Source organism: Anopheles ziemanni, chromosome 3 (genome assembly GCF_943734765.1).
Source record: "Anopheles ziemanni chromosome 3, idAnoZiCoDA_A2_x.2, whole genome shotgun sequence".
Taxonomy (NCBI): Eukaryota; Metazoa; Arthropoda; class Insecta; order Diptera; family Culicidae; genus Anopheles; species Anopheles ziemanni.
The window spans coordinates 52946163-52972065 of record NC_080706.1 but is presented as its reverse complement, the minus strand read 5'-3'; the positions used below and the strand labels follow the sequence as shown (position 1 = coordinate 52972065).

Here is a 25903-nt window from a genome sequence, read left to right as displayed (position 1 = left end):
TTATGTACGAAACTTTTTGATTTTTGTCTAGTTCGTTTCCTATCGACTTTCACTCGATCATGGAGAACTGAACGACTTAGACAAGATCTGCTGTGGAAATCAAACCAGCCAATCCTAAAACATACGTTAAATTCCTTAATTTTTAAAATTCTTCAAAATTCCATCTTTAAAGTTTTATTTGAACAGGTAATGGTAATAATTTAAAAAAACATCAATTACTTGTGTAAACATAGTTTAATTCCTTGTAGATAATATGTAGAACATGTATAAACTTTAGGATCTCCACGATGACAAAAGTGTATGAGAAAATATTGAACCCTGTGAGGATCTAACTTTGGGAAATTTTAACAAATATACTACTCAAATAATTTCAAGTTGATTATTTTACAATGAATCTTAATTTTATTGAAACATGTTTAAAAATTAATTTTGCAGAAAACTAATCGAAAAATGGGCAATGTGCACATTGCCCTCCACTCTCATCCATCCATTGAATACATAAATAAAGTTTATGCACAAGTTAATTTCATAAAACATTTCCTGGTTATGTGTATGTTGGTGCCATTCTTTGTGTTTTTAATGCTATCTCTGGATTGTGTTGTAACTAGTTGTTTATTAGTAAGCACAACTTATTAAGTAATTTGTGAATTTCAGTTCAGTTTGTTCAAGTTACGTATATTTCCATAGCCAAATAAACTTGGAAAAGTTATAGTCACATTCGAAAAGAATGCATGGCTTATCATTATTACTATTGATTTGAACATTTGAAATCAAATTATTCAAAATAGAAAAAATATAAAGATGCGCTGATGCACAATAGATCAATTTTTTCAGATCTTCCGCAATATGAGAATATTTTCTTAAACCTCGCGTGAGCAAACGATGCAATATTTGGTCGTTATCCACGATAGCTCATCAACCCCATCGGCCGTTCCTCTTTTCTCTACCAATTACTTTCCTTGACTTCTAGAAATGCTTCGTGGCTTTAGCTTCCCGCGAAAAAGATGAATGTTGTTGTTATTTTTTTATGGTACCTAGCAATCCTCACTTACAAGTCACCGTTTCGTCTTCACGCCCTGCTTTCAAAGCGAACGCAGGGAACACAACAAGACGCTACCGGGACCTTAAACAGGAGAAATATATAATAATAAACCATTAACCCTTTTTCAACGGCCGGGTCAGCCGTAGGGTTCTTTTCCTGTTGTCGTGTGTGACCCAAACAAACGGGAAAAGCTTCGCGGGTTCGCGGTTTGCTACCGCCTTCCTCGCCTTCAGCACCTCGTCGGGGGTTTTGGGGAATTCATTGTCGAACATGTGGTGCGCATATGTTATGCAGCAGCCATTGCTTTGCTGGTACCTTTTAATGCCTCACTCGAAGTTGCCGCTCGAGCAAGGACACGCGTAAGTGTGTGTTTGGATGAGGTAAATTAGCCGATAGTTTGAATAATTTTTGAAATTTTGATGGATATGTAAGTGCTACTTGTGCTCTTGTCGCGAGGTTCATTTTTTGTGGTTCGTTTCTTTCCTTGTTTTGGATTGCCGGCCAATGAAGACCCCCAAGCGGAGCAAGGGTGAATTTCTTCTTCATTAGAGACACACGCATACAACGGGCATACCCTCAATCCTCCATCACCTCGTGGCCCCATGAATCCGGCCACCAGGACCGGATGTCACTTGGCAGTTTTGTTTCATTTCGCTCGGTCAGCCTTATTCCGGCGCGAAAGGCTTCTGCATCCTTGATTGGTGTGAGACTGGGGAGATTTTTGAGTTACTCTCCGCCTCAGCCTTGCCACAGTAACATCCGGTGTTGATGATGGTTTGTTTCTACACGAACAATGTATGGACCGCAAACATTACACACGGGTAACATGATGCACCTCTGGTAAGCTCTCCAAAACGGAAGGAGAGAAAATGTGTTGGAAATTTGAGATGAGCTAAATTGGAGCTAAGTATAGAGGGAGCCTGTTTTTACCAAGAGGTTAGTTATCCTTCCCATTAGCACATTTGGTGCGGTATAAACGATTTTTCCTTGATGCGTTTCATTGTAAAAGAATTAAAACATTAGGTAAGAGGTCAGTAAGATCTCTAGAAAAAATAGATAAGTAAGATATCTTGAAAAGAGAACTTTTGACCCGCAATTGCTAATACCTGATATGAAGTTATAAATTTTCAATTTTAGGACCCTTCGAAGTAAATTTGAGTAATTTTGATACATACACATAGGGTAAAAAGTCTCGTAAGCCCTTAACGGGACAGGTATGACCAACAAGGTCGTTAAGCCAAGAAGAAGTAGATTCAATTTTGTTATAAATCTATCAAATATACAGATATTCTTACGTAGAAAATCATACATATAACAAATTGTTATATCGATAGCATTTAAAATGTTTTTTTTTATACAATTATTCAACGAAATTAAGAGGCCTATAAATTTGCTGGTTCTTACCTCAATTTCTTCCGGCACGAACGGGCAGCTGACCCGTCGCTGGTCATTGTTGGCTACCTCTCGGGTGGCGTAGCCGGACACGACCAGCGCCGCAAACCCGTTCCCGATCAGGAAGCTGCACAGGAGGGTGGCCAGCTCGAAGCTGTTCGCCCGACGACGCCTCAGCACTGCATCGGGAGAAATCAATCGGATTGGCTGTAAAGAGGAGAAACAGCAGAAAAAAAGTTTAGTTGTTTAGTTTTGAAATTATAGCACAAGTTGCATGCAGCAAGAGTTGTAGTAACGGGATGTTTAAAACGGGTAAATCAAAACTCTACTTGAGGTACTAGTGCTAGGTTCTTGGTACTTTGATTTCCAATTGAGCATTTGCGCCAGTTTTCCTTGACATACGGAGCAGCAATTTTGGTGTTTTTACCCCGAATAGAAAAGTGCACTGCTCCATTGACCGAACCATGTCGGAAAACGAAAGAAAAATTCCCCAAAGGCCAGCAGCGCGGGGCCGGACGAATGTCAATTAAGGCATGCGAGGAAGAGAGGGGCATTGGCAGGCGGGCCGAAGGACGCCAAGCTAAGACAGAAAGCAATCTTGCAAGGTGTTGTCCGCAAGCGAGCCGTTGATGAGAGGGAAAACGAACAGACCCCCGATGGCCGCTAGCCGAGTTGCTGGGGTGTTTCCCAAGCATCCGAACTCCGGTCGCATAAGTAAGAGATTGCGAGATCAAGACCTCGATTACTTTACACACGTGTCCACTTTCCCCGTGCTCGTACTTGACATCAATCGTGTGGATCTAGGGGGTGGGCAGTAGGAGGAAAAACTGAACCGATTTTTTCGCCGTGCTCGGATAAAGGATGTATTCCCATTCGGGTTCGAGACGCGGTAGAGTAAAACATCAATCAGAGGAGGGGAAAAACGGGGAACTACCGGAATGACGCACGGGGGACACGCAGCATAGCGCAGCAACGAAGCAGAGAGCATAATGCACGCCCGTTGGCGACGACCGATCCATCGGTCGGACGGTCTCGAAATGTTCGGATGAAAATGATGAAATGACGGATCTCCACGCCGACGGAACGTCGGCGCTCGGTGAACGGATTACGGATTGATGTTTCATCGGAGGATTCGCTGGCGGAATGTGCGATGTGGGTCTCCGGTGCGTACTTGTGTGCCCCCCCCCCCCTCCACCGCTTCTGCTTAGCCATTCCCTTTCGGAATCCTTTTTGGTTTTGTCGAGTTTGTGATTGAGATTGAATCCCGAACGCATAAAAAAGTGAGACGGGTAGAAAGGCGCTCACAAAATCACCGCCCTTGAATAAGAAAACGCGCTCAGAACGGAAGGGTGGAAAGCACTGGGTGTGGAAATCCTTTTGCCCTGCGCTGCGACGAAACCGGACGATGCGCTGCGGAATCAAATAAACGTACGAAGAAGGCAAAAACAAGAAACCGTTTCGAAAAGAAACCCTTCACGACATGGAAAAGTGAACATACACATCGAGGCAAAATGTACAAAAAATAAAAAAAAAAAACAAAACAAAAAAACACTGACGCAAACCTTCTCCAATCCTCCAACGACCGATTGGTGTGAATTATCGAACCTCGAAGTCTTGGGCAAACTAACTTAAGCCTTTTTTGGGCTTTTTCTTCGGGTTTGGGAGGCTATGCGGAGGCACTATCACCCCCATCTGTTCGGCGGCGACGGGAAAGCAATATGAGAGTGATGTGGCGTGGAAACCAAACGGCGCTGATAAATTGAAAGCATACGCAATCCGTACCGAAGGCAATATATGAGGCGCACGGACACCGAACGTGCAAGCGGAGCAGTTGCGAATGTGGAAAGGAAGGTGATGGAAAGCCTAGGAGGAAGGGGGGATATCCTTCGAGACGCTCAAAGCGAGTGATTGGATGATTTGTATGGTGGAAGCGGGCACTGGAGATGAAGTGGAAAATATGATTGTCTAATTTGAACAAAACACTCAAAAATACAGAACAAAATGGAAAACACAAAATACCAACAATTAAGAGCAAGCAATTGTAAAAAAAAAATTAAAAAACAAATCACAAAAATAAAACAGAACTAGAAAAAAAATAACCTACCTAGAATTGAAATGAAAATAGATAACAAATAAAACATTCGTTGCAAAATCATAAAATAACCTTACAAACACTTAAAACACTGATAACATAAAAACAATACGGAAGGAAAGATGTGAAAAATAAACCTCTAAGAATTGGGCGTGAAATGTAAACCGTTTGCTGCAAAATGGCTTACGATTTCCTGTTCGGTACGGCTTGTGCTCGATTGCGTCTGGGAAAACTATCGTCGGAAAAACCGATATACACACATATATCACATGTTTCGTCACATCACTTCAACTTATCAGCGTTTCGGGCTTTTCTTTGGCACCATTCGAGCAAAATTGAAGCGCTCGGAAGGATGGAAGAAGAAAAACCGAACGGAACGACAAAACCAGGACGACAACGTCGACACCGGGAACGAAATCGAAAATGAAACGCTTCTAAGGTAATTGCAATTGGTACACACACACATACACGCACACATACTCATGTATTCGTTCACGCACTATTTGTTGGTCGTCCTTCATGCTAGATGGCTTTTCGGGTTTGCTGACACCTCACCCTGTGACGGGTGTTCCCCGCAGCGTGTGTTTCCCGCACCGGGGTAGGAAAATTGGGAAAATCACAGCTCGAGTGCCTTGGGCGGCAGATTTTCTTTTCTTTCATGCGCATTCCTTTTCCCCCCTTTTCACCTTCTGCTTTCACTTCTCTATCGTGCCATTGACGGTTGATGAAACAATCGCAGTGGAGCACATTCGGGGCGCCCTGGCGTCGAGGTAATTCGTTTTCTTTGCGCCAGCAAATGGCAAGATTGGGCGAATTGGCATCAGCCGAAGAAGATGGAATCGATACGGGCAAGAACGTATGCGCTCAGGTTGCCGGCTGGATGAAGTGTACCTTTGATTTTTGGACGCTAGTTTGCTCTCCGCTTTTGCGTTATTCCTTTTGTTCATTTTAATTAAGACGTCGTGCGATGTCGTGGACTGCCGTGGCGCATTGCAATCCATTGCGGCAGTTGCTCTTAGGATCTTTAGAACCAAACAAACAAACTGACAAACCGAGCAATTTTTAGTTTCATAACAATTCTGAAAACAACTAATATGAACAAAAGTGTTATAGCGGTAAGTGGTGAAGATAAATACGGTATGAAAATTGCTCTTCTTCAAAATAAAGCTACATGAAATAAACGTTAAAGATTTCGTGATTGATTTAAATGTATAAAAGAAGATTCTACTTTCTGAAAAAAACCGCCATGTTGTATCAAACCTCTAGCAAAAAACTAAATTGTTGTTGCAAACTTAAACACGCATGAAATACTTATCCTTACTAGTCAATGAATATAGAACTTGTCATGCATGAAGCAAATAACTTAACTAAAACTGTTTCGTTTGAAATAATCCCCGCTGAATTGAACGCTAATCACTTTTATTTACGAAAAAGTAATGAACATACTTGAACAATCCATGAGTTAACCAATAGTTTTGACAGTTATGACTATTGTTTGGTTTATAAATTAAAAAACGTTTTGTTTGATGACCTTATTGTTAACTTAACAATCATAAAAAACAGGCTGTCTTTGCTTTTAAACCACAATTAATTTAAAATTAGGCCAAGTTTTTTAAGCTTAAACATTTATTTTATCGTGTTAAAAGCATTGGATTCGTTAAGAAATGGTACGTAATGAATTGTCAACATTCATTGTTTGAGATTGCTGGTGAGTTCCCTCCAATATCCTATCTGCATGTCCTTGAATTCCTGTTGTCCTTCAGTATGTTATATCTTACTCGTCATTTGGCAGTATTTGTGTCAAATCAATCGGACGGTTCGTATGCCACGTTTAAAATTATTATTATCTATGTTCATCCCATTTACGCAGAGACTTGAATGTTTAATATTGCAGGAGTTATTTTCACAGCTAGCTTATAAACACTTCTAATCTTCATAAGTGCAATTTGCAGAGCTGTGCATCGCCATCGTATAACAATAAAAGGCGAGAACTTAAACCCAAAAGTGCCTTCCACCGTCGACCCTTACGCGCCTTGGAGTGAAAATGATTTATTGCCGCACATGAAAGTTGGGCTCTTGCAATATAAATTCAGATTGCACTCCCTTCCTGCAGTTCGTATCCTGCTCGCGCTGGCAGGCTCACAGCCCAAACATTAAGGGTGGTCAGTAATCGATTTACAAACACTCCGTAAAAGCTGAGCCTGGCAAGGGAGAAAACATGTTTGCGAAAAAGAAACAGAGAGAAGAGTCTATTTGAATTTAAGGACACACCGTGTGACCGACGGCCCTAACTTCTAACAGGCAATGGTCGGTAGATGGTACGGAAGGAATCGCAAATGGCAAAAAAGTATGTGCTGCAGAGGAAGAAAAACAGAATAAAAAACGGCAACATAAAACATTGACCTTCCCAGGGAGAACCCACAGGAGAGTAAAGGAGATTACAAAAGGAGGAGCAAAAATAAAACTCGACACAGAAATGATCCTGCCATTGCTTTGTTTTGTTTTATTCCGCCTGCCCTTTCAACCTCCTCCACAACAAACCGCTTGGTAGAGGTGAAGGTGCGGTGCTGGGTTGGCGAATGATGTGGAAACATTTAAATTCCATCTTCCCACGGCCGTGTACCTTCGGTGCCAGGTACAATTACCATCCGCCGTTCGTAGTTCCGAAGACGTTCGTTCGCAGAAGATCAATTCCGACACCGTGGTCTTCTTCATTTTCGCTGGGTGCGGGGTTCCGCTCGGATCGCTGGATTTTCTGTGCCAAGGCCATTCATGACGGCTAGGCGGCCAATGGCTCTGGAGAACTGGGCCACCGTGCGCCCCGACGCTGAAGGCAACCACTTTCACCAAAGGCGAGCCCGACGAGGTCGCATCCTATGCCGGATTTGGAAGGTCTTTTCCTCATTCCAAGAACGAAGGCAAGGGAATGAAGAATTTTATTTCACATCGTTTTAAATCCGTAAAAATCCCCTTTCTCTCTCTCTCTCTCTTTCTCTCCGTGTGTGCGAGTCTATGTAGTTCTTTGCACTCTACGCCTGGCGCAAGGACTGGCCCGGGGTTCGGTGTACGCTGCAGACACCACAATCCTATTTACTTCCTTCTATGTTTGCGCTGCAAACGATCGCACACAGCCAAACGGTGGCCTGGACTGCTGGACTGCCAACTGACCCACTGACCAAAGCGGAACGGAAAGAAGCATAAATTGATGAAACTTTTGCAGGGCAGCAAAAAAAAATTCCATCTCCTTACGTTGGTCTTCCAAAGTTTAAGCTCATTCTGAAAGTATAGTTTCCACTCCCACGTTCTCTGGTTGGTTTTTGGTCCTTTTATTCTCGTACTCTAAACCTTTATTTACTTTTACTCCTACCCGTTTCCGCTCCTGGCAAATGTATTTCCTCACAAAGCTTTGATGCAACAAGTGGTTTGTCGTTTTGTTCCATTTATTTCGTTCCTACATATTTCTGGTCATCGGGAGGCATCGAAAATGCATTTACTTTGCACGGGGCGAAGGCGATATGTTTTATTTTCACCTCTAAGGACGACGTAAGCGCTCCGTCCAGCATCCGGTGCATCGAAAAAAAGAAAAAGATCGTATAAAAATGTTGTGGCAGGATTATGGTCGGGTTTACTCGTAAAGCTCGGTCCGATTACCGACCGACGTCTTACCGACATGGAAATCCGCGTGCCACGTGGAAACTGCTTATGAGAAGTGCTCCATCAAACGGTAGTAAAAGTATCACTTTGTCCGGCGGTGTGCAGCAAAGCAGGACCAACCGTCGGTCGGCTCCGTTTGCTGAGGTGACGAAGGGAAAGGCAGAAGCGTTGTCCCTGTTCAACGACCTCACCGAGCAGTTAACGATCGCACTTGCCATAATTGTTATGGCTACCGTCGGGATCCGATGCGTAAACAGAGCTCCACCGAACAGAGATTTTTCCCCCTCAACAGTGGGGTCCGATTTTTCCACGAAACCTTTTTATCGGTGTTTGTTTACCTCCTTTAGCGGCCAACGTATCGGAGACCAACCTTTCGGCGTCCATAATAAATTTATGTACTCTCGCGCACACGGGCGAGGATTATTATGATGCTACCCAGCGCCGGTAATGTGGTGTTAAGTGGGCTAAATCACATCCTACCGCTTCGCATCCCCAAATACTGGCCTCCCTTCGCGATCTCAATCGGAAAAGGAGGAGACCGGTTGGATTCACTTCTTACGGTGTGTGTTATTTTTTATAGTATACCGGATCACCTTCAAGCAACACACAGAAAAAAAAGAAAACCCATTCACATAAAAACGGAATCACGCATAAAACCCATAAAAAAGGCACCCATCCCCATCCCCATACGGCCGGGGGGTGTCGGTTGTGACGGGGCGGACATGGATCATTGCATCATCGTTTTGCGCTTTTACAACTCGAACCGGCGATCTCGAGCAAACTCCCGGTCGTCCGTGGTAGTAAAATCGCATTTGTGAATGAAATGCGCCAACCCTTCCCCCTGGAACCCCTCCCCAACAGTCTCTCTCCCTCTCTTCAGGACCAGTCTTTTCCTGTCTGGTTCGGATTTTCTCCCCTCTTCGTTTCGGGGAAGGTGGGCGAGGAAACGGTAGTTTGGTGGTTTATGGAGCCATTCCAGCAAAGCGTTTATTTATGTGCTTATGCCAGCCAGTTCTTCGGCGAAGGGAGAAGAACTCGAAGGTAGGACGATTAGGGGAAGGGTGAGAAAAAAGCTTTGGCACAGCCATAGAAAAACACAAGAAAAAACAAATGCCGGATTCAGTAGAGCACACCACAGATAAAGAAACTGCAAGGACTTCAGGCAGCCTCAGACAGATCACCTAACGAGAGAGATGGACGGCAAATGGAAGCTATAAGGAGGGTGGGTGAGGAAAAGAGAGAATTAAAAACAACAACAACAAAGTACAAAAAAGAGTGAGCGAGAGAGGTAAGAAATGGGATTGCAATGAGAAAATGATGTGTTAAGGAGAGATAAAAGTAAAAACAGATATAAAAATGGAAATAAAATTATATCGCCCGAGCGAATGCGAATGTTATGGCTTTTCTGTACATAGAATCTCATTCGTTCTCTCTCTCTCTACCTCCCATTCGTGTTTTTTTTTCTATTCCCTCGTCGCCTGATTTTGGCACACAGTCTACTTCCGTTTTATGGGATTTTCCGTTGTTGTTGCCAGCATCTTTCCAACCTTCCTTGCCTTGCCTTGCTCGATTTTGGCAAGTTGCTTTCGTCTCTCGGCTGAACAAGACTGCTGCCGGATGTCTTCTCGATTGTCCTGACTGCTTGCTCGTAATGATTGTGCGGTGGTGGTAGTGATGCCCTCATTTCAAGGCTCTTTCTTGCCCTTGGCCCTTTTGGGTACGACGGGCGGAAGTTGGTAGAAAATAAAAACGAACAGTTAGCAAAAGAACCGCCCGGGTTCGGAGCACATAAACATACAACCACGTGGTGTCGAGAGGGCTTGTGTTGGAAGATAGGGGGTGTCACGAACACATCCATGCATCCGTGTTTGGGATTTTCCGAAGATTCTCCAAGCCCCCATCCACCTCGTTGTCTCTTTCGACCCGTTTTCCCTGCGCCAGGCGGAATTCATTCATGGAAAGTTTTCCCGCTTTTTAAGAAGGGCCAAGACGAATGCGCCCCCAGTGTCGAATGGTAGCAGGAAAGAGACTGGCAGTACAAGCAGGAGTTAGAAACCTCCCACCCTCAACAAGACAACAAACTCAGTCCGTATCCTTTTGCTCTATCTTCCGTTTCCCCTTCAAGCAGTTTGATTTCCTTATCCTTCGACCGGAGCCATCCTTTACCGGATGTTTTCTTTCTTCCATCGGAGGGCAACGTCTTGGCGGGCATCGTAACCTTCCTCAACTTGGAGATTTGGTTTCTTTTTCTTGTGGTCTTTAAGAAACGTCTGCAGTAGGAGTCCTACGCCCATTGATTGTTACCGGTATCTAAGCACTTTCTCACCTGTTGTCTATGAAAAGACGTAGGTGTCGTTTTGAGACGTTGCTTTCTATTGCCTTCGATTTGGTAATTACACTGCTTGAGCAGTAGCCGTATATTAAATTTGCATATGTTTTTGTGATCGAATGCTAAAGGCTTCAATAACAAATAACAGCAACGTTAAGATTTGCCCAGTTATCTTTTAAGTTATTTTAATTATAGAGTAATGTATAAGCATCTCTTCGTCTTGTGAATTACGGAAATGTGTTATCTAGTTGTTGTAAGACAGCATTTTTTCTATAAATTTATAACACGTGTTATTTTCGATCTAGAGGAGGATATTTTAGATCTAGGCTAGGGAATCTTGGATTTTCAAAAATTGTCACTTCATATCCGTTTTACCGAAAGACATCGCCTTAATTTTGGAACAGTTTGTAAACTTATGTTATTTCTTCATGATTAATCTGAAATTTTTAATTTTATTTGCCAGCATTATCTTGTTTTTTTTTAAACTAGAAAGCTGCCTTTTGAAATCAGAATATTTATGCAATTTCAAACTTACAATAAATTTGAATATCCATGCCAAATTTCAGCATAATTGGGAAAAACTTACCCATCATGACAAAAACAAATATTTTCAATTCAGTTCAAATTGTTCACTTTGTAATTTGCTTTCAATTAACATTTAGCTATTACTAAATCTATCATAACGTATGGAGTTTTTAAATGTAAACTTTCTCTGGAAGTTCTAGGATTATTCATAATTAAATGACACACACATTTTTCCGGAAATTTGAATTCATTGTGTAAAAGTAATCGTTTTTAATACCCTTGTCATTTTTTGTCATCCCTAAAGCATAAAAAATATACTTGTTTGCCACAACGAGCGACGAATCTTCAACACTAATCGAAATGGCAGTAGTGGTGGCATTGGTTATGGCTCGAAACGTATCCCATGCTGTATCGAGGAAAGGGCCGACGTGGGCTCGACCGGAAAAGAATCAAATATAAGCAAAAGCGAAAAGCGAAATGATTTATTGTTTGTCGGTTAATAAAAATCAAAGTATCGTTTTTCGGCTGCGAGCGTGTGTGTGTGTGTGTGGTCTCTTGCTTTTGGGGTAAGACAGTTGCCATCAGCACCAGCCGTAAGAAACAGGGCAAAGAGAAGAAAATACTTCGACACTTTGCGGAACAAATTTCGACTCCCTTTCCGCATTGACGCTGTGGTGTCGGAAAGTGTACGCTTAGCCCCAAACACTCGACGGCGAAGATGATGCAGAGTGTGATTGTGGGAGGGAGCTTTTCTTGAAGTAAACTTTTTCGTCCACCCGCCTCGTTCACATGTTCCGGCTGCTCGTACGAAGCCGAAGACGATGCCCGCCCGGAGAAACTTGCTGACGACGATAAGCATGACGATAATAATGATAAACTGCTACGTCTTTGTGAAACGCCGAGCCCACATTCCACAGTCCTCACTCGTTCGGTCGTGGTGTGTTTAATAGTTGTGCGTATGTGTTTCCGGTTCGTCCGGTGGCTTCCGAGACCACTCCTGGAAGGCTTGTTGGCCCCGGGGTGAGTTGATCGCTCCCGGCGGGGCGTTGGCAAAGCGATTGTGATGCGTAATTAATAAGCAAGTAATTATGATATTTATTTGATTGCTTCCATCGCCGGAACGGAATGAAAGGGATGCGACTTGAGGAGGGGAAAACGCAAACGATCGAGGTCAGGGTAAATGAAAAGGATGTTTGGCCTGCGCCAAAAGGCAGGGATTGGTACGGAAAAGGTAAGTGAAAGACGGATTAGCAGAGGATTAGTTTCACGGAGGATTTATTTTCCCGCACTTGGGAAAAGTCTGGCAACAAGTGGTGTTTGAGATGGCTGACGGGCGAATGTTGAAGGAACTCTTAATGCCAATGCTTTTTTCGTTTGTGATTTCCATCATAGCTCAGAGATTATACCATCAAAAACAAATGCTAAATGTAACGAAAAAATATCATTAAATGCGGGAGTAAAAAGTTTGTATAAAAGATTTCTATTTGATTGACATTTCCTGCGTGGTAAACACATAAAACAACATTCCGTGACACTGGTAAGTCAACCTGTGATGCACTTGGACAACTGACAGTCCACAAACAGCTGGTAAAAGGGCACAGAAATCTATTGAGTGAACGATAATGATGATGATGATTAGGAAGAAGATGACGCTGACGGTTGCATCGGGGAAGGGGAAAGGGAAATAACTATTAAACATCTCCCGCCGCCACCATCCAACCGCCAGCCTGCATTCCACGGGTGAAGAATGGAAGCAGTTTGTTCGAGTTTGTGCTCGCAATCAACGATGTACATAAATTTGGACCACGTCGACGGCAGACCGGAAGCGAAACCGAAAGGACGACTTTGCGCGACCGGCGTGGCATGGGAAATTGGTTGGTTAGCCGGTCCGTTGCAGTACACTTCACACAAACACAAACACACGTACAGAAGCGAACCGTTTTGATGCAAGCGCTGCCTCAGCTCAACGTCAAGGATCAACTGGTGTCCTCTTGGCTCGGAGGAGTTTGTGTGAAGAAATGTTGGGCTGGTGAAACTATTCGAACTGCACCGCAACAGCGCGAAAGGCGTGAAGATGCCGGCATTACTGACAATCTTCGGCTTCGGAAATGCTGTCGCTCAAAATATGTGCTAATAGGCCCGCCACGTGCTCGGTCCGGGGGAAGATTAAGTGAGTGTAGGGCGTTTGCGTGTGTGTGGCCCTTCCGCGGATGGGCTCCCCGAGCCGCCGGTCTTGGAATGCGTCGAGCGCAAGACAGTGGAAAGGAATTCTTCTTCGCTGCAAACGATTGAAGTAACCACTTAATCATGCTTCCGAGGATTCTGTAACACATATTTGGGATCGTTGCCCATCGCACTGTCAATGTTGATTGGTTGGCATTTCAATCAGTTTGTTTTTTGAATGCTCCATTTTCCAAAGTGTTTATGATTGCAATTTGTTACAATGTATTTAAATTCGAAAAAGAACCGTAGGATATATGAACTCTTTGAATGAACCAAATAAGTTTTCAACTTCTCCCCTGCTACTTTTAGCAGTTTTTAAATAACTTTCCAACCAGTTATATTACTATAGGGTGATCAAGTATGTCAAAAAACGATTTGAAAAAATTATACGAACTTGTGTTTAGAGGAAACCTAGTTTTCTTTTCACTGCTGGTCCTTTAATATTCCTAGAAACTGCTGCTTTGACATGTTGTCGTAAATATATTTTGTCGGTTCTCACATAATTTTTATGGGTTGGACTTTGGAACTATTTTGCGGATTCAGCTCTTTTGATACGAATTCCAGTCCGTTGGATTTGTATTACGTTTTCATAATTTTTGCTTAACGTACTAATGCTAAATTCTGTTAAAACATTACCGGATCATTATATTCATGGAATCTCAGAAAGTAGGTGTCGCAGTAGGACCAGCATTCTCTGACTTCCGCTGTTATTGTATCGGTTGTCATAAATGGATCGCAAAGCATTCTACACTCGCAAATTACTTGCCAACCCAGTTCATTTTGAACAAAATTTTCGGTTTAAAGTGATTTAGTGGCATCTTGCATAATTTGCCCAGTACGAACCGTGTCGAACCGATCATCCGGAATGGTCTTATAATCAAATTTGGCGTAGGTTTCATTGTCCATGATAACGCATGGAGCAATTTATTGTAGAACTGTTAGAACTGTATTGTTTGCTCGATTGATGGTACCCTTTGGAGGCTCCCAGCTTTTGGTCCTATCTCGTACGGAACCACCCTTTTTTCTCAAGCTTCGATCAAGTCTAGGGTACAAAGTGCCAGGTCTTCGTTCAGATTCCAAAGCAAATCCCTACTTAGTGCGTTTCTAATTCCTAAGATACTTACATTGTGAATTGCGTTTCTAACTCCTCAGATACTCAAATCTTCAATTTTCGCCCACTGACTAGTGAAACATTGCAAATAGTATATCATTTGTGCAAGATTCCTTTGCGAAATTTCGAAGAAATGCTTAGCGTTTTGGTGAAACCTTGATGTACCGGCACTTGAGATTGATTGATTTATAGCTTTGAATGTAAACTATAAGCTATATTTATAAAAGCTATATTTATCAAACTCTTAAAAATTTACAGGAGTTATACGTTTGAAAAAAAAGTTGTTTAAAGTTAAGTAGTTTTACGAAAAAACATCTCGCTTGAACTATTTCATCTTAAGCCACGAAATTTTTGAATTTATTGTTATAATTTAATCTGTTCCATTGGTTTTATGTTTAAGCATCGCTTACATACGCAGGTCGAATCTAAGGACAAAGCTCTTGCTGTCTCAAAACCATCCTGTGTCGTTTATTAGAATTGAACAAAGACGAAAAAAACGAAATCGTAGCTTACAGCTCCGGGCTTCCGAGCAGACGGTTCGGGCAAGTGCATCCTGGGCTCATCAGCTTTCATCGGAACGCGTCAATCAAACGCACCAACGAGACGAGCCACGGTCATACGAAACGTCAATCCCGGGATCAAATTACCATTTCGCCCGTGATCGGTCGATTCCGGGCTCGCGGCGAAATGCGCCGAATGTGTCCTCAAAAGTGCCACATAGCCAAATGCCTCCTTTTTGCTTTATTTTTTTCTGTATTCACTTCCTCCTCGCGCATCATTCGCTGTCAATGACGGCCGGGGAGGTGGTTGTCAAACAAAAAAAAAAAAACAAAAGAAAAACCAAACGATCGAAGGGGTTGGCGTGGGGCAAAAACGGGTTGAAAAACTGCAGTGAAACTAACAAAAAAGTAAGGAAGAAAGAACGGAAAAAATCGCCCGCAGTGTCGCGCTGGATGCGGCTGCGGTCGGCGCGCTTGCCAGCAGCAGCACGGTTGCCAAATGTTCGAACTGGCCCAATGATGGAAGGTAAATGGAGAACAGAACGGTGCAATCGAAGAGAAAAAAAAGTATGCTGCCGGCAAGCACGGAAGAGCATACCGATGCGGCTAAAGGTGCACAACGCAGCGACCGCGAGAGCGAACGAGACATCCGGATACACACACACACACGCACACGCGGTCAACGATTGCTGCTGGGAATTATGCTCGCCAGCGAAAAGCTCTCCTCCAAACTCACGGTCTGGGAGTTCAACGTCACGCCAAACGACTTTCGGTGCCAGCCGTTGTTGTTTGTACGCACTACGTCGACGACGACGAAGCCGACGCCGGCTGCTGGCTACCCTCCCTCGGATGCGGTCCCTCTTCAGTGCACAGGCCACCGAAACCCAATTGCCCAACTACTTCCTTCTTAATCCTTCTGCGCCAACAAAGTCCTGCGACACCCCGTAAAGCTCCCCCGTTCTATCGTTCCCGGTGTCTCTCGTTTGGTTGCTCACTTCGCACCGGCTCCAGCGAGGGCTTGTTTCGTTTCGTTGGTAAATTGTGTTGTTTGTCAAATGCAAAAACCTCGCCGGTCGGTCGCGGCCCTGGACCGGTAAGTGACGTCTGTTAGCGGTCTGTTTACCCGAAGGCGATTTCCGCGCAAAGGGATCTGTCCACCGATTTGTTGTTCGTTGATTTCATGTTACTATTAAAATCTTGTAATACCCGAAGCTATCGAATGTGAAAACAAAACGTTTAAGTTTAATGTTTTTTTTTCGATTTCCAAGTTGTATTGCAAAGTACAAAGTATTACATTTATTGATTAAATTCTTTAGTTTTTTTTTTCAAACATTAAATAATAATCCGCTCAAAAGTGTTTATGCTCAAAAATAAAATAAATAAAAGAACGGAAATAGTAGGAATAGTTTATACCATACATAAATGAGACACCCACTTTGAGAATGTTGAGAAGATAGCAAATAGACCCACGTAAACTATAGATTTAAGAAAATGGAAGCAATAAAAAACGGTAAAGAATTTAAAAACAAGGATTGGTTTATTCATTATTGCAGAACAGGTCAAAACAATGAGATGTCATAGCAATAACAACAATCAGAACAGTTAAATAAAAAGTAATCTAATTATTATCATTACGTCAGGTCGGGGATTGATGTTCGATAGAAAGCAAAACTAGAGTTAGCTGTTAACTATGTTCTAAAATACTAGGAACACGTTAAAGTATAATTTTACTTTCGTTGTGATCTTTTTTAACATTCAACCTTGATTGGAAGTAGAATACTTCCTTGCTAGTTTGTCGCAGCATTACTTCAGAAAATCTGGCCACAAGTGCTACAAACGTGCTTCCCTTCGGTTGAGATATAGACCATCGCCATCTATTGGAGTCGTACAGGGCGCTGGCTCTTACACCATGTTTGCAGTGCGTGTCTGCAGCTCAACGTGCAGCAGAACACCGGCCTGCGACCGATAATCTCGACCGTATCGAACGCATCTCCGATCACCTTGACCGAACGGATCCAACGACGATGGAGACACGGGACAGCTCCGTTTATCTCGGCGCTGCCAAACGGACGCTCTTCGGTTCGCGGATCCGATCCCCGAGATGGTCAAGCGAGATGTTTGATGATTGGTCGCGTTCTGTTTGGACGATGTCAACGCTACGGAACGCTGAAAAACGGTCGATGTAATGAGTGGGGCGCTCGGCGAACGTCATTACCGAAACTTTTGGCTTTACCCGCCCGGTCGTGTAGTTGTTTGTTTGAGGACGTTTCGTTAAAATCCCGCCTCGACGCGCTCCGTTTCTAATGACGAAGGAAATCGTTCGCGCCCGGTCCCGCCATTTCTCACCGGCGAAGCGACAGATGGCTCGGCGTGGTAAGAAAGTGAAACGGGAAGGAAAAAGAAAAACCTTCCGGTGACAAAACCGAAACGGGTACAGGCAGGTACCGAATGACGAATGCATAATTTAAACATGCAGCCGACGGTGGTGTTGTAGAACGGATTTCATCGTTGGTAAGGCAGGATCGAGCCGGCCAGGGCGGACTTTTCCACTCCCTCGGAACCGGAGCATGAAGCGGGAAGATGTTTCCCGATGGTGGCTTAGAAGAGTGCCTTCGCAGATCGATTGGTTGGACGCCGAGACGGGCGATTAAATTGCAACCCGCTCGTCGTTTAATTGCGATGTAATTGATGTCAAATACGCACCGAAACAAGATTTGTCTTCGTAGGGAGTTTTAGCCACCGTAATTGGCTTCCCGCCCGACGAAAGGCCACTCCTGGGCCTCGGAAGAGTGGATTCGAGTAAAAGGGGAGGCCGGGTGAAGGACGAAACATCGTTTAGCGGAGCGAGGCGCGACCGCATTGCGATCGAAGAAGTCCTGCCCTGCGTATCCTCGATCGCGTATCGCGTCGTGTTGGCGCGTAGCGTGATAAAACCGCAAAAATGCATTCGGCCATGTTCCGTTCGCTGCAGTCGGTGCATTTGGCCCACCCTCTGGAGACTTTCCCCCTTTCGTGCACACCGGGGAGGTGCGCTGGGGCCTGATTTTAATTTATAATTTCCAACGCGAGTGTGATGTTGAGCGCCACGAGCTCGCGAGGAATTTTCGAATCGCGAACTCGTGCGTGGCGAATTGCGCTGCCCTTGACATCTGCGTCGTCGTCGCGTTGTCGTCTTCGTCGCCGGAGTCGATTAGTTAGATAAAAACGTGAGTTGTTATCGTGTTTTGTTGATATGTCGCTCGTGGGTATGCGCTTTTTTTCCTCGACAACGTTCTTACGGGACGGAATGCCGTAACGTTTTGTAAGTCGCTGCAAAGTGTCGGTTTTCGTTCTGCAACGTCCAGCTGATGTGCGGAGCCGGACAATCTTGGGTTGCTTGTTCTTTTCTTCGCACATCCTCACGGAATCAAGGGTTTATCATCCGGGAATGGTATACATCTTGATGCTAACTATAGAGTATTGAGACAGAATGTTGGCGCCAAGCGTGTTTAATATCTCGAATAGTCGTACAAAAATAGCATTTAAACCGTGTATGCCTGTGAGCGATCGTATTGTCAAACCCAAGTTTTTTATTTAAATAATTATCAATTGTGATTGTCAATTGAATTAGCTGTGTTAAACCAGTGAGAATATTTAAAAAAAATGTTTATCAAGAGAAATTCAGAACAAGTTTGATACACATATTGATTCCATCTTCTTAAAAATGTATTTTGCCTTTCATTGGGTGGAATTGATGTTTTTGCAAGGTAAACTTAAAGATAATCAAGATAGAAGTAGGCAGCAACTTTCATAAAAACAGGCTTAATGTTGGATTAACTTTGAGTATATCCAAGGAGAATGAAATACTAAGAAGTAAAATTTGACTGGAGTAATCGATTTACCTGTAATTCTATTGATAGCAAATTATTCTCATTTGTGTGTGTTTTTCGTCGAAATTAAAAATTGATCTGTGAATTTTTACAGAAAAAAATAGAGTTGCGCCTTATACATCGGTAATCTAAGATTTATTGAATTGATTCATACATTTTTGAAGATTCGATTCTCAAAAGATCAATGAATCTTTCGAAACTTTCATGAATTAAGATTCTCATTATCATTGTAAGATTCATAAATCTCAAAATTGATTAATAGAGTCATTCAGATTCATGAATATGAATTTCAATTTATCAACTCTAAAACTCTATTTTATTGCTATGAGCTATGGAGTTTCTAGTTTCTTGAGCTATAGAGTTCTAGGTGTCTGTAACAATCAAACGGCAGAATCGGATTTTAATCGCAGTGCAAAATCCAATCGATACCTTATCCAATTGATCCAATCGAATCCATAACGATGCAAGCTGTAACATACTTCCTAAGAAAACCAGTAGAAAAGAAATTTTACTTTCACCCATGGTGAGCCCATTCTAAACGAGTCTAATGAGCCGTTGAAATCGAACCGCGCAATCTGCATTAACATCAACGGCAAGGAGCAGCTGGTATTCGCGAACCTCAACTTATCTTGGCCACCGATCGGCCTCGGATGAGCCGGTGCATTCATTATGCAACCACGCACATGCAACTGCCGGGTCGGGTGTAAAAATCGACTAACATAACCCGGGGGAAAGTCGTAAAATAAAGTCAGATGAACGATTTCCTCCGTCGTAGCGAAAGAAAGCAAAGGAAAAAAACCTTTGGTTATATGGTGCAAGGTGTGTGTGTGTGTGTGGAAGTGTGCAAACCGAAAGAAAGGAACCCTTTGGTTCCCGGGATGCACGCAGTTTCTTATTTATTATGTCGTCTGCGCGAAAACGGCCCGCAATTCTTAATGCCGCGGAACTATCATCGCGATCGGCCGCAAACGGAATGGAAACAACGGCGAAAACAAATCCACCCCGTGCGATCCGTGCGCGTTCTCCACTGCGCCGCAGCTGGCCACACATTGGCGAAGTTGGGCGCACGGAGGAAACCTCCACCCCAAGAAGAAAGCCAACCTCATTGCAGCGTCGGGTCGTAAAATTCACCATTTTACTTCTCGCCCTGACGTGCGATGGCGCGGTTGACCGCGTTCGAAACGACCCACTCCGACCCCGTGGGGCCACATCCCTGGCGTTTCCTGTACGACTTGGAAGCCACCGCGCGTCCCGTTTCCCGCGCGCCGAATGTGACCTCGCGTTCTGGTGCGTATCGCACCGGATTGCAGAAATAAATTTGATTTGTGCGGTTTCAGTTTTATTAGCCCATCACCGGGCAAAAGGGCTGCCAAGTGTGTACCGCCATGCCGATTTGCCATCCCATTCGCTGCGTGTGTGTGAGCGTGGTCACCGCATTGATGCTCATCTCGTGGACCGAAGGCAGGCACGGCAGGCAAGGCACGACCAGGACGCGGCGCGGGAGAAAGTTTGGCGATTTCCGAAATTCAATTTGTTCTTGCAAACCGAGCAACTTTTCGGTGTCCGGTCCCCCCCACGAGCACCCTCCCCCCAAGTTCTACGTGGCGTTCTCGAAGTTAACGGATTTATTAGGTTTTCGGCTGGCATCGAAATGCTCGATGATGCGTTTTTATGGCCGAACCGTGGAACAGAACTTGTGGTGCGCATTGGGTGTCAAGAAATACTTGAGCGAGTTACAGAAAATTTACAAAAATAGAGCGGATTTATCGGAAAGAAATGTTTTAAGTTTTTGGTATAGAACACTATTTGAACGGGTCGAGTCGAACGAAATAATTTTCAATCACGAAAGAAATTCAAAATGACCAATTCCTTCAACATCACCCAATGCTGCGGTCAGCAATATCCTTGATATCGCTCTCATATCCTTGAATTGATCGGCGTCCGGTCATAAAGCGTGGCTAGTTCGCAGAAATGTCCACGTTTGCCACACCGACCTCGTGCGTTTTTTGACGACTCACGGTTTAGTTTTATTTACAGAGAAAAGATATTATAATCATAAAAGGATTCTGCAAACTGTAGCACGAGACCAGGGAGAAAAAAAAGCGTCCTGACGTACCGATTCGCAATGGCGTGCAAAAGACGGATTTTATGATGGTTTGCAGGGATAAAAAAAACACCAAACCAAACGGTGCCACCAAAAGTCTTCAGCGGAAGCGCTTTGGAAGCGTGCGGTTGGGACTGATGCTCGAGAACTTACCAATGACTGTCGGCAGTCGGGCTGTAGGTAATAAACATTATTTTATGGCCTTTTCTCCCCATGTTGGTCCTTTTGCGCGCCATCGGTCGACGACCATCATCTGCGCGGGGTTTTTTTTCCACGATAGACATAAAAATACGAGAGAAACAAAAGCCAACGCTGGTCACCTTGGTCCAGGAATGCGCCCGAATGGTCAGTTCATTTACGTCCGTTTCTGTTCCGGTGGTTCCGGGATGTACCGGTGTCCTGTATTTTCTATTTGTTTTTGCTGATCCATGAGAAATGTGTTGTGCCCCTTCTTCGAACGGACGTGGTGATCTTTTGATCCTGATACATTTTACATGTTAATAAGTACTTTTTTCTCCATTGCAAGCGTTCGTCAACCGCGAAATGGAACATTGTCCGATCGGTGGTCGGGCACGGGAGGGATTATGCGGCTGGTTCTTTGAGAAAGTTTCCTTTGGCCTGGGTAACTTCAGTGTATGTACGATTTTGTATGTGTTTTTTTACTTCATCACCATGGCAAAGGATTTAATCCTAACACATCCGGACGGTTGAATTATCGGTCCGGCTTCGGGCCGTTTCGAAAAATTAATGAAAAGGACATCGTCACCAGCGACCGTGGACTTCGTTTGTTTATCCTTTCATGTTTTTAATTGTCCCAAGCTGAGGCATTGTCTTGACCAGGTTTTTCCCCCACCTCAATGTGCTTAAAAAAATTTGATTGAAAGGAAAAGAATCCTTTTCCTCGCCTGGACACTCGGGCGAAGCATCTGAACCCCACATCTCACCCTTCGTCCATTCTTCGACCGGACAATCGGTCATCGAAGTTACGGAAGTTGTTCTCGGTGAGTAGTGTTTTTGCTTTTCTTTCTTTCTCCATTGTGTTCTGTTTCATACAGAAGACTCCCATCGAAACCGGAACAACCCGGTCGAGACGTCACCTTCGGGACCCCGTCCGGGATGGGATGAATCGTTTAAATCTTAATAAATGCCTACTTAATTGATATTTGAGCGGATGGCTGGTTTGCGTCAACGGAAACACAATAGTCGGAACTGGTTGGCAAGAAAGGACCGCTACCATCTTTCCACGTGACAGTCGATTGTGTGGACGGGCTTTGTTTTTATTCGTTTTTAAAAGTGTATTTTCTTAAGATGCGTCCCGGGGGCTGCGATGAAAAGTGGCTTTCCAGCTGCTGGCTAACTAGTTTTTTCCAAAAGTTTTTTTTGTTACCAAACGATACATGGTAGCTTTGACGCAAATGATTGACGAGTGAAAGGCTGGTCGAAAAAAAAATCAAAGTAACGGTTTAAAAATTCCGTTTGGTTAACGTTTGCTTGATATAAAGCTTTTTTTTTATCAAAGAATGGTCCACTAAAATTTTTAAAGGACTGCATTGTTGTTATTTCTAGAATTAAAAAAAAAACAAAATAAACAATTTGTTCCTTGCACATCAAACGACAACATTTGTTACTATCTTTATGCTGAAATTACAATAGCTTGGAAGTGGTATGTATTTTATGATTCATGCAATTGCTTATTTATTTAATTATCATTTTATAGAGATCTTATAAGATGATCTGTATCCTGTGCCTAACTTGAGGACCTAACTCTAGACCCAAAAAAAAAAAAACAATCGTCCTAACTCATGCTGTATTTTTCATACTTCGTCTAAACAAATTAACACCTTTTCGCTTCATCGAAATGTGCATTAATTAAGCAGCACTTTATTAACCGTTAACATTTCGATAAATAAGCAGGAAATTTATTTTCTTCAGAACTGATATTAGAATTATTAGAAAGAAATTCATAATTAGAAAAAGAGAAATTGGAGAAATCTGAAGATTCAAAGGATAACAATTTTAGTAAAATTATTTAGGAGTACAAACAACATGTTTGTTTGTACGAAAAAAGTGGATAATGGAATAGTAAGAAGATTAATGTATGATATATCCTACTTATTGGTTCTTCTTCTTCTTCTTGGCGTAACAACCTCTTCTTCTCTTGGTCATGCCAGCCCGTTAAGGGCTTACGAGACTTGTTTCCCTGTTGTACGTGGATAGCCAGTCCTCTCGTACAGGGGAGGGTCCGGTCTCGGTTGGGATTCGAACTCACGCCGTCGAGGTGGTGAGCCCCGGCGCTCATGGGCCGATTTTCTACTTATTGGTGATGATATTAAAAATAATTCATTGCTCCTAGAACTTCATCAGTGATTTCTGGAAACGTTTGAAAAAGAGCTACTAGACATTTCAACAAATCAATTCCTCGGCTAGACAAATGCAACTTCTCATGGGCTTTAGCCGCTCTCAAATAGATCAGAAGTATAAATTAAACCCTCGTGTGATCTCATGTCGGAAGCGGCGGCTCATGCTAGAATCGGTTCACGTCAGCACTGCATCATCTTCAGGTTTATTGCATCTGCATCCCCAGTCCGGGCAGTCAATCGGATCCATTGATAGTGTCCCAAAAGCCAAACGCAACGCGCGACCAATCTCGAGGCCTATCCATTATACTAACAACTCCCGGGAAGCGTCTCGAGGCGACCGTTTTGCGGCACGACAATTACGCCATCCGAGTCGATCCGATGGCGACTATTTATGATGCACCCGACGGCCGATGGTTTTCTAGCGCAAAAACGGTCGACAACGACGACGACGACCAGAGCAAACGAGCGCAAAATAATCGACAGCCATCCAGGGAGACCAATAACGACGATTTCTCGACCATGGCGCTTGCTCCCCGGAAGGATGCGCGCATTGGCAAACCAGGGAGGACGCACTTTTCTCACCCGGTGGGCTGCATCGGGACTACAAAGAAGAGCATTGTTTTTCGGGAGACGCTGCCCACCGCACCGAGTAGACGTTCGCCGAACCGTCGAGTGCGAATGTTTGTGGCTCCAATGACGAGAGTCGGGCGGAATTTTGCGAGGTCCAAGGCGCGCCCGATATCTGCAATAGCTCAATCATATCCTCCTCGGAACCTACCTTCCACCCAGGGCCACCAAGATGGACGGAATAAATGGAGGGAAAAATGTATGTAAATGAAGATTTATTGAAATCGCCTTTTTCCGTGGCGAATCCAAAACGAGCCGCCCGGTTTTAGCTGCGCGCACCCGAAAAATCCTTCCAGAGCCGAGGATGATGAAGAGCCGCTCAGATTTGTGTGTGACTATCTCGATAAGAAAGATGCATCTTGCTAGCCTTCGATTCGGCTAAGCGACTCCTGGGTCGGAGCGAAAGCACGCTGTGGACGCTGATCAACAAATTTCGTTTCGCAGAACATTTTTCAAAACACAATTCCGCATTCCATTTGCATTGACTCTATTCTTAGATACGCAACCACACACACACACACTTTGCCATCGGCCACGGTATTCAGCTGGGAAATCCCTGGAAGCGCTTGGAAATCGCTCGCCAATTCCAGAGGTCACGGAGAGGTCTTGCGCCGGCACTTTGTCCTTCTGCGAGCAATTAGTGACGGCAAAATGGAATCGAAAGGATTCATTACTCTGCGAGCGTTTTTATTTGAGCGCTTGCAAAAGAAGGAAAACAGTGGAATGGAAAGACGCAAGTGCAAAAAATGCAGATGGGCTGCAGAAGATATCGTTTGTTTTCTGCGGGGTACAAGAAAGTGCGCCGAGTCCCGTTAAGTCGAGTGACCCACAAACAAAGAAGGAGCAGCTGGACGTTGGCTCGTGGCGCAAACTGATTACCAAAGTGTATTTTTATGTGTGCGTTGAAGAAAGTGAATAAAAAAAGGGCAGCAAAACTTCAATCAATGAGGAAATGGGGCAATGTTTGAGTAACCCAAGTTTAAACTTATTGAAATTAAAAATTCGATTGTCAGTTCGAAATCCTTAAACTTGTTTAAATCAATTACATAAAAAAAAACTTTCTATGCTCTCAAATTAGAAAAGAAAGTTTTTCCCATAAAATTAAATGTAAAAAACCTTCACTTTATGTTACACTCTCCGTTTTAACTACTAATTATTATTTTGGTTGTTCCTAAAATCCCTGAAGTCAATTAAATCAATTTAGCCGTGCAAAAGGGAACGCAAATTGAACGACTAATAACAATCATCCGCCGAATGTAGCGAACAAGCGGAAAAGTTAAAACTGTTTCCCCAGCTCCCCATGTTTTGCTATTTTTCCCGACCGTGGTCCAGAAGGGAAACCTTGTCGGAAGCGGGTCGGGCGAGGTGGAGAAAAGGCGAGCGATAATGATGACAAGGATAATCTGTAAAATAAACTTCTCATCCTAAAAGCTGTCCCGAAAACGTGTTGATTTCGCTCCGGAAGCGACTGCGGACGGTCGATGGGGATGGGTGAGAGCAACAGCAACATAATCATAATTCACTCGGCCTAAACGGAGCGGAAGTATGCGTGCTTGTGTGTGTGTGTGCATCGTGTGTTTGCGGTTCGAATCGATTGAAGGGTCGCGGCAGGAAGTGCGACTCGAAGCAAGTCGTGAGATTCTCAATCTCGATCGCGCACATTCCCGAGTTTGGCCCTCTTTGCGTCGGTTCGTTCGCCGCCGAATCCTGTGACGACAGAGAGCGATGGGTAACGTAAACTGACCGCCGAAACGTTGACGGACCGAGAAAGGCCCGGGATGGTCAGTATCGCACGCTATCGAACCGGAAGAAGCTGCGGCCATGGGATGCGGTTTGCTGGTGTGCTCGGCAATGGCGCGGCCGCGGACTGACGCTGCGAGCATGGCAGTGAGTGTGCGTGTGTGACCACCAAAATGGTGGATCTTCTCCTTCTTCGTTTGCTATATTTTTCCCATCCCAGTGCGGTAAGATTCGCTACTCGCTCTACCGACAGGACGGATGGAAACTTAATCCCGGACCGGGAAAATCAGCGACCCGAGACGGCCGGAGGGACGAAGGCGAAGCGGAAGACTGCC

The 25903-nt window shown here is 43.9% G+C and overlaps 1 protein-coding gene across 1 annotated transcript in view; it reads right to left on the bottom strand.

Annotated features, from left to right (window-relative positions):
* Nucleotides 1–25903, bottom strand: part of LOC131284977 (coiled-coil domain-containing protein lobo) — a 48609-nt gene that overhangs the window by 10636 nt on the left and 12070 nt on the right. The window contains exon 2 of the mRNA XM_058313835.1: nt 2447–2641. Within this exon, the coding sequence (XP_058169818.1) occupies nt 2447–2641 (195 nt within the window). The remainder of the gene's footprint in view (nt 1–2446; nt 2642–25903) is intronic.